General features: G+C 35.5%; 1 protein-coding gene across 1 annotated transcript; it reads right to left on the minus strand.

Moving 5' to 3' along the window:
- Positions 1 to 1,292: 1,292 nt before the first annotated feature.
- Positions 1,293 to 6,578, minus strand: lactb2 (lactamase, beta 2). Its single transcript, XM_052134503.1, has 7 exons — positions 6,339 to 6,578; positions 6,006 to 6,169; positions 2,970 to 3,096; positions 2,554 to 2,732; positions 2,281 to 2,429; positions 2,009 to 2,096; positions 1,293 to 1,874 (listed from the first exon to the last, which is right to left on the minus strand). Exons 1-7 carry the CDS (start codon positions 6,458 to 6,460, stop codon positions 1,834 to 1,836), a joined length of 870 nt encoding a protein of 289 aa, XP_051990463.1. The 5' UTR covers positions 6,461 to 6,578; the 3' UTR covers positions 1,293 to 1,833.
- Between the last annotated feature and the right edge of the window lie 3,824 nt (positions 6,579 to 10,402).

Below are 10,402 nucleotides of genomic sequence, written 5' to 3' on the forward strand. Positions count from 1 at the left end.
AAAAAAATTGGTCCATGATAAGGGTCTATACTGCAAAGCTGATCTGTCAACCGCTATTCGAGAAAGATGGAACCAGCTTGATGGAGAATATTATTTTTCATTAGTGAAATCCATGCCTCAAAGAATTCAGGCCGTCATAAAAGCCAGAGGAGCAATACATTACTAATTGTGATTTTGTAGATAATTCCATAATTTTTTCCTCTAATTGATCTGGAAACAAATATGCCATTACTTAAAATAATGTAATTTAATTTGTTTGAGGGATGTTTCACGAAGCCTTTTTGTGTCATATCTGTGATTTGTTTATTTGCTACGAGGTAAGAAATCTGGGTGAACATCCTCAAAGTGTGGTGATTCCATAATTTTTGCCAGGGGTTGTAATGATTCTCTCAAAATTGGTGACAAATGTATTTAACTGTGTTGCTTATCATTTTCAATTTTGCAATAGATTTCCATAATGAACCCATGCCAGCCCAGTCTATATGAAACAACACATTTACATTTATGTATTTGGCAGACACTTTTATCCAAAGCGACTTACAGAGCCCTTCTTACAGGGACAATCCCCCCGGAGCAACCTGGAGTTAAGTGCCTTGCTCAAGGACACAATGGTGGTGGTTGTGGGGATCGAACCAGCGTCCTTCTGATTACCAGTTTACCAGTTATGTGGTTTAGACCATTACACCACCACCACTCCACACAACACTGTTCACTGATGGCAACAAATAAAATAATTCCACTTTTCAGACAACAACGATATGAAAAAGGCTTAAGACTTTTTTAATTGGTATTAATTGGTAGCACTTTACAATAAGGTTCCATTTGTTAACATTAGTTAAGCCACTGGGCATCACACTGTTTGTTATCCCTCATGTTGTTTTAACATAAATAAATTAAGTTCAATAAACATAAATCTCCATTACGTAAGTGTTTTGAGTTAAGTGGATCATTTTAATTTCTCTCATTAAACTGGAATTTCTGAGTTCAATCAATTTGTATAATTAAGTTGAATTAACAAGTGTATTTGCCAAATTAACTCAAAAACATTTGTTGAATCAGCTAAAGTGGGTGTCAGTTAACACCGCATCATTTAACCGTAAATCTTCGATACTGAGAAATGCATGTTAGACAAACAATACCCCCTAAATGTCGTCCCAAATAGCTTAACAAATATGTCTAAACACTATTTAATATTGAATAATGTTGCTGATTTACCAGATCCCAGCATGCATTGCAGTATGAATATATATTTATGGTTAGTGTTATAGGCTTATTGTTTGCAGACTTTATCTGTGCTGTTGTTTTTGTCATCACTGTTAGTTAATAGTTGTGTAATGATATTCAGAGCTCATCTTTTTACTTAATAATGTTTGTTGATTGTCACCATTACTGGTGTGTGTCAAGTGTTGAGGTCTATGTGCGTCCCACACTAATTAGCACATAATGTGTTTGATTTGCAGTTTGCTAATGCCTTCAAAAACAAAGATTGTGCTGTGTACTTGACAAAGTATGCAGATGAAGTGAAAGAGTGTTTAAATAAATTTAATGAATTATATATATGTTATTTGAACAAAATAGGTCTACAAGGGACTTTAGAAAGTAGGTTTAATGATTATCCTGAAATATATAACAGGCAACAAATACATTTCTTAAAGTGGAAATGTGTTCATCCAGTTTTAATGATTAAATGATGACACCGCTGTATGTAGATTAATATTATGAGCAAGTGTTTCCACGAAAAAAATAAACATCCACAAAACAAAATAAACATCACCAAAGTCCTGTGTGAACCTTTTTTTAAACACTGATGGTGATATGTGCTCTGGGTAAAAATCACAAATTACTCTTCCACTTTTTTCCACTTGAGTCTTCAGCTGCAAGCAAACAAAAATACTGTTAACTCTGAGTACGAGCCCTGAAATGTGGGCCAGTTAAAATGAACAAAAGAACATACATATGAAAGCACACCTGTGCACAGACATACATAAACACCTGCATGCACACATACCAAAGCAAATCTTTCCTTCCTTGTAGAGTTTCTTTAAATGGTGCAGCAAGTTAACCTCTGCTGCTCTGTGTAGATGTTCAGGAGTCTCCTGCAATGGCAAAAAACAAGATCGCCTAATGCATATTTTGGGGGGAAACAATTAGTAGTTTGCATCCCTGTAGGTTTAACACAGATATCAACATCCTTTGTACACTAAAAAGTCTTTGAGTTCAGTCTAATTAAAAAGGTATCATGAATAGGCTGAACTGAGATCAGTAATAAAAGGGCTTAACCTTGTAAACCACTTTAACCAGTTGGCTGGATGTGAACACAGTTCCACTGTTCTCCTGTAGCACCTGTAGGATCTGCTGTTCTCTTGCATTCCGGTGAGTTATGTACTCACAGATCTTAGAGCCGGCATTCTGGACAACTGGCCCATGACCTGACACATGCACACACATCCTTAAGTATCACTGAAAACATAATGCAACATTTTATATATATATATATATATATATATATATATATATATATATATATATAAAAAAACAGCAACATGCACTCGCCTGGATATATTAAATCAGCCTTCACGTGGAGTAGCTTCTGCAGTGACTTCATGTAATCATGGAGGTCCTCAAACACAGCAGTTCCCTCTCCCAGAATACAGTCACCTGAAAACACGGCTTGCTCTTCCTCCAGTAATAATGCCATGTGATCATCTGTATGACCGGGAGTAAACAACACCCTAAACACACAATATCAAAAACAAACTAGTTTAGCCAGTAAAAAAAAAAATACATTTAAAAATATACACACTAATATGCCTTATGCATAAAGGCTCAGGCCTAAAACAGCCTTTTAAAGGCCAAGATGTGAATTAATACAAATTATATTCTGTTCAGTTCTGTTTTGTTGTTATTCTATAAATATGAGCATATAACATTAATCAATGCAATAATGTATAGAATGTGCATGTGTTTACCGTAACGTTGCCCCTTCTGTCTTTATCACATCACCATCACTGAGATATGAATATTTCTTCTTCTCCTCTCCAATACCTTCTTCTTGTGGAGGAGATCGGGGAAGCTTACTTACCGTCAGGTCAGCATCTGTGTAAAATACACACAAGTTTAAAGGTATAGTTCACCCAAAAATGAAAATTCTCTCATTGTTCACTTACCCTGATGCCACCCTAGATGTGTAAGCCTGTCGTTTTTCAGCAGATCACAAATTAAGATTTTTAGAAGAAGATAGAGCTCTGTCAGATCCTTATAATGGACATACACAGGTGCCAGCAATTTGACGGTCCAAAAGTCACATTTAGGAAGCAATAAAGTAATACACATGACTCCGGTTTATCAATTAACGTCTTCTGAAGCAATTCGATAAATTTGTGTAAAAAATAAATTGAAAATTAAAATGTTATTAACTTTAAAAAAAGTGCTTCCTGCCAGAAAATCTTAATTTGTGCACATCTGGGATGTCATCAGGGTACGTGAATAATGAGAGAATTTAAATTTTCAGGTGAACTATTTATTTAAATTACTTATTTATCTTATTTTAACCCTTTAAAGCATACCTCAGGTCTTTTGTGACCCGAGACCTCATTCCATCCCCTGTTCCACATTCATTTTTTTGGAGTTATTCCCACACATTTTAGTATTCCTCAACCTTTCTCTACTGAATAGTGGAGGGGAAAAAGGCAAAACAATTTTTTTTAATATCTATCTATCTATCTATCTATCTATCTATATATCTATCTATATATATATATATATATATATATATATATATATATATATATCATAACTGTTTAAAGGTGCACTCTGTAACTGAAGTATGTGGAGGTGGATTACATTGGCATACACTGACACCAAGTGGCCTGGATGCTGCATCATTCAAACACAGGAGTGTTCAGTTACCAATGCCATAGCAGAAATTCACTATGCACAGTAAGCCAGGATTAATTTATTCCCTGAATGAAAGTGTTCAATAACAGGGCAGTTATTGGGCTTAAGTGAATAGTATTCAGATGGTCATGCGATGCTTACATCGCAGCCCCCATGAGGGTACTCTGTCCCATTTATAATAAAACAGCTCTTATATGGTTATGACTGAACAGTTCATCTCAAAGGAGTGGTTATGAATCCATACATACATTTCAACATTACTATTACATTTAACTTTTTAAAAACATTTTAAATATGGAAAAATTACTCAATGAACCTTTAATTACCAAAATGTATAAGGTCTAGGCCTATAATAATGGTATTTGAGATAACAGCGATTATTGTGCACATTAAATTCCAATCAAGTCCAAATAAGGGAATGAACGCGAGTGTCTCCGACTGCCTCAGCTACACTGTGGACCGCACCGTGCAGCTCCGGAAGAGTGTGTAAAGAGAAACCACTTATGAAACGGACTTGAACTTGACTAGTGAACGAAAAGTGCTCCAGTTTCCCTTTAATTTAATGATCATGTAATGGCAAATGTTATTTGTTGCTGTGGGTTCATACACGCAGTGTTAATGACACACAGTGACACCCTGTAGGACGACAATGAAAAAAACAAAACACAGAATCTCAAGATCTGTCTTCATGTGAAATAAGGACTTGTGGGTTTAATTAGAGAGCCTTAAAATTATTTGTGAAAGCAAAGAATTTTGGACAAACATTTTATTATTGCATAACAGAATAGAATATAGCTATTCAGGTTGCCTGGGTTCCAACAACAACAACAACAACAACAACAACAACAGTGTAATTGTAAAATGGACCAAGGCTAAAGTTGACCAAAAAGAGAGACAGATAGGCCTATTTTTAGATATTTGAAATATTTTGATATTCAAAATATTATTTTTAAAATAATTCATACATTTTTAAAGCCTTAAAGGAAATAATGTAAAAGTTAAATATTAATAAATTACTTAAGGTTTATGAAGCACACATAACAAAAGCATGACAATTTGTATGACAATTAATAATCAAAATTTTAAGAGCCCTGAAACCGACAATTAATTACAATTACTTGTTTGATAATTAATCATCAGCCAAATTTCATAATCGCGAAAGCCCTAATAAGGCCATTAAAGACCTGAGATATGTAATAGTCATATTTTTTTGTTTTTTGCGCTTCCATAAATGATATTTTTATGATTCTCATTTCTATTTAAGTTTACTATTACAAGCTCTATACTTCTTTGTTTATTACAAGACAAAAGAGTACTATATTCTTACAAAAGGCTACTATATCTCATTGAATTTCTGTGCGACAATGGTGAATTATCATTATTCCATCTGCCAGTACATTAGGGCTGGACATCACCAGCCAACTCACGATATGATACGTATTGCAATACAGGTAACAATTCGATATATCACGATACACCATGATACCATGATTTGATATAGCTTTTAATATCATTTAATTTGGGTCAGTTTTAATATAATTTAGCTTTTTTCTCATTATACAGGGAACCTTCTGACTTGTTAAATTACGGACATACAGTATCAATTTGACACCTTTTATATTATCATTAGTTTTTCATAATTTTGGTGACATTTTAGCTTTTTTTTTATGTAGTCCATGTATTAGGCCTACATCAATAATTATGTATTGAAATTGCATATATTACATTGCATATATACAGTAGCTACATCAATAATTATTTATTGAAACTGCATGTATTACATTGCATATACAGTAGCTACATGTTTGTTGTTTACATGCCTAATTTGTACTTTTAACAAGTATTTACAAGTCCTAAAATGGTACTGTCTCTTTAAGACCTGTGGCAGGGACTTTGACAGTAGTGTTTGTTTGGTCAAATGGCTTCTTAACAGCATCCATGCTATGTGTGAATATAATTAAATGTTTGTTTTGTTGTTTTTGATAAATATGTGACTGAAGAGAACAGAAAGGATATTAAAAGAGAAATTATTAAACAACAAATGGTTTGCTTGGATCTATTGGACTCATTACACAAAAAGAGTCAACACTTTTACTCTCATGTCTCACCTGCGTGAACGTTTGAGAGTATGTCCTGTACTCCTCCAGTGTGGTCATAATGCCAGTGTGTTATCAGAATGTGCTGTATAGATGTCTCGTGCTGCTTCAGTACCTCGCGCAGATTGGCAATGTACTCTGGTATCGCGGGCTCACCTGCATCAATTAACACTCGCCTAACACACAGAGACAAGACTGATACACATGCACGTGAGTCTCAAACACACTTGCTACGTTCAATAAATAAGGTGTGCGTGGCGAATGACTTGATGTACATGCTGTGATGTTTCAATAAAATAAATACGTTCCACCATGACAGAATGAATGTCTTGAGTGTTGTACCACCTTTTGCCAGTCCCGACCAAGTATGTGTTGGTGCCCTGCAGTGTCATGGGTCCCGGGTTACAGCCCAGAATACGCACCACTCTAGATGAAAGCTGCTCGATACGAGGAATCACCGTGGACATTGTCTCCAAGAAGAGCCCGACCGACCCAGCGTGAACTTTTAATGACACGTAAAAAATATAAAAATAAAAAGTGCTGGCTGCGACTGACTGACTGACAGCACTTTAGGCTCAGACTTCCTGTTCATAAGTCACACTTTACAAAATAAAAGTCTCTTACGCTCAACACTAGTTGACGTTTATCTCTGATATAGCCTACTTTTAAGATAAATATTAATAAAACAATTAATTTAGTTTCTATGCTTTTTAACGCTTTGTGAAGCAGCTCCATTAACGATTATGATAGTAACGAGAGAGATTTATATTTATTCATGTAAATAGTGAAACAGTGATTAGTTTTGTTTTATTCTTTCAAATTGTGTGCACATGTATGGAAATGTGTATGCTTGTGAATACAATGTAACTAATTTTTTGGCCTTATAAAATGTAAAGCTTTGTTATTAAAGCTACAGAACAATAACCTGAAACTGAGAGTGGTAAGCATTTATTAAACTTATTTACATTTAAGTTTATGTTTTTATTTTTTTTATTTTAGTTTTATGCCACTGCTTTTATTGTGTTTAATGATGCTTTGACAATATCGTATTCAAACAATACAATAAATCATGCCAATAACAGTCTGGTTCCGGAAGTAAAAATCCCATAATTATTTTCCATAAACTAATTTATTTTCAACAATAACTTATAAACCTTTTAAGACAGACTTACCACGAGCTCCGATGTTCGTCATAGATTGTTGAAGCCATCAGTCCATGTTTTTTCAACTTCATTGTTTAAAAATATTTTGATAGTGGAATTCCTGTTAAACAACTACATTACCCATGGTCCAGCAGAGAAAGCTTCGTCAATCAGAGAACCACGACCAACAAAGCCTGCAAAAGGTGCCTCAGAGCGACTGGCATTCATTAAAGTACAGGGGTTTCAGTACAGCGACGCTCACAGGGGATATCTGAGGGTGTGGCCATGACATGAAAAAAAATAACTTTTCAAGTCAGCGCACATGCGCATAATAGTGCCTTCTTTCTGCGGGCATTTCATCACAGAGTTTTCATAACAGCAACAGCAAACTGGTGGACGATGAAGAAAAAATTGTGGAACAGCCATGGAGAATCAAGGACAAAACAGGGATGTTGTATTATTATGATTCAGAGGCAGACAATTTTGTAAAAGATGCGGTAGCATTTTAACGTAAGGAACGAGTAACGATGAATCATCTGTTTTACTGTTTGTAATATACAGTATGTGCATGTGAACGCATTAGGTAAATGTATTATGCCAGTTTATAAAGTACTTTTCTGTCTTTACAGAGGTTACGATCGATATACCTGTCCCCGCTGAATTGCACGTGTATGAAATACCTGTCTGTGTTTACAGGGGTTACGAGCGATATACCTGTCCTCACTTAATTGCACGTGTATGAAATACCTGTCTGTGTTTACAGGGGTTACGAGCGATATACCTGTCCCCACTTAATTGCACGTGTATGAAATACCTGTCTGTGTTTACAGGGGTTACGAGCGATATACCTGTCCCCAATTAATTGCACGTGTATGAAATACCTGTCTGTGTTTACAGGGGTTACGAGCGATATACCTGTCCCCACTTAATTGCACGTGTATGAAATACCTGTCTGTGTTTACAGGGGTTACGAGTGATATACCTGTCCCCACTGAATTGCACGTGTATGAAATACCTGTCTGTGTTTACAGGGGTTACGTGTGATATACCTGTCCCCACTGAATTACATGTGCATTACATACCTGTCTGTGTTTACAGGGGTTACGAGCGATATACCTGTCCCCAATTAATTGTACGTGTATGAAATACCTGTCTGTGTTTACAGAGGTTACGAGCGATATACCTGTCCCCACTGAATTGCACGTGTATGAAATACCTGTCTGTGTTTACAGGGGTTACGTGTGATATACCTGTCCCCACTGAATTACATGTGCATTACATACCTGTCTGTGTTTATAGGGGTTAAGAGTGATATACTTGTCCCCATTGTGTGATATATGCATATGAACGATTATAAATCAAGAGTCTATTAATTAAATCTAGTGAATAAACAATAAAAAAGAAAAATGTAGACTAAAGTAATGAACCACTTTAAATGAATATACTCTGGTTGCTGTTTCCCACCAGTCCGGCTTCCATCATCTTTTCAAATATACATCTTCAGAAGAGTACATGACAGGCATAGTTTCTTAAGAAGAAGAGCTGAAACACCTGGAAAGCCACAAACAGGCAACTGGCACATCTTAAACTGTTTGGTAATGTATCAGTTTCTAAATTAACTGAATGTTTTTTTGTTTCTTTTCTTTTTTCCTGTGCCTATAAATAACATTTATATTGAGTTTTATACACATGCACATTGCACATAAGACAGCTACTTTCATTAAACAATGCTTTATTTACAGTTTGATCATATTTTAAATATATATATATTTCCCAACATAAAACCAAAGTCACCTAACAATAACTTATTTGAGTTCCAGTGTTTTAAAAATAAAATATCAAACAGAATGCAATTTCATTGCACCATTTGTAATTCAGTAAAATGGGATAATTAGTTAGGGGTCTGAATACTTTTGCAAGGCACTGTATGTATCACAATATAGTAACATTTTCTAAAAATACATTAAATAACCACATTGTGTAATGCCTATTTTCGGATAATCCAGTCAGTGAATTCAATACTTTAAAAACAAACAATATTTCTTCTTATATAATTTTCTCTAAACATGGTTTTAAAATCATCTATAATGTTAAATGACATATGCCACATTTCAGTCAGGAGTTGTTGACCTCATCTGTTGTTGAATCTCATGTGAAGTCCTGAGCTCTGAACGATACACACACGGCACACATGTGGATATTTACATTTCACTGTATACACGATATAGCAAAATCTCTATCAATAGACACGTTATATTGTCACCACGACATATATTGGTCATATTACCCAGCCCTAAATCAAGGTAGAAAAGCTTCTTATAAAATAAAATAAAAGGTTTTACTGTTTATAGTGTATACTGAATGGCAAAAATGACAATTTACATTTTGCATTTACAACAGAAAAAGTCTTGATCATATTACTAAGTGGGAGATAAAAACACAACATTTCACAAAACTGTCATTTCTCAGATAAGATCCATCACATGGTGCGTGACATAATACATGAATATGTTTCACTTGGAATAACCTCTGTCCCCTTCCTGGAGAAGGTTCTGAAAACCTTTGTCCAGAAAGTTCTTTCAGGCATGGGAAGTGTTCTACCAGATCCACAAGACACATCATAATACCCATCAAACCATGTTATTCAAAACCACGTGCATCAGGCCTTACTTGCTGGAAAATACTCTGGCTTTGATCAACAAATTAACAGATTCAGATGACCAGTTTTTCTTTAGGAAGTGCACAGAGGACATCAAACAGAAATACATGTTCAAGTGAATGTACAAAGAAATTAATTTCCAGTCACTGAAGACTAAAGATAAACACACACCAGAGATGACCTCATCACAAGAAACATTCTTGTTTATTCATCAAAACATACAACAGCAGCAGTTACTTAAGTGTTGTGGAGATATGGTCCTACTTGATGCCACTTACAGAACCACCAAATATGCACTGCCCCTGTTTCTCGTTGTTGTTTGGACTAATGTTAGCTACAAACCTGTTCCTAAGTTTAAATGTGAAAATGAGACAACCACAGCAATAGCTGAAGGTCTTAACATCTTGAAACAGTGGAATCTGCATTGGCAGCTGTGACAAGGTGGAGGGCGTGGCCGGGTCGTGATTTTACACACCCGGCCCTTTATCAGGCTAATCGAGCCTCCGAGAGGGATAAAGGCCGACTGCGGATGGTGAAGAGAGAGAGAGAGATCCTTTACTGTCAGCTGCCCTGACCTCCGCCCTGTCACAGCAGCTGAAGTACTTCAT

Source organism: Xyrauchen texanus, chromosome 9 (assembly GCF_025860055.1).
Source record: "Xyrauchen texanus isolate HMW12.3.18 chromosome 9, RBS_HiC_50CHRs, whole genome shotgun sequence".
NCBI lineage: Eukaryota > Metazoa > Chordata > Actinopteri > Cypriniformes > Catostomidae > Xyrauchen > Xyrauchen texanus.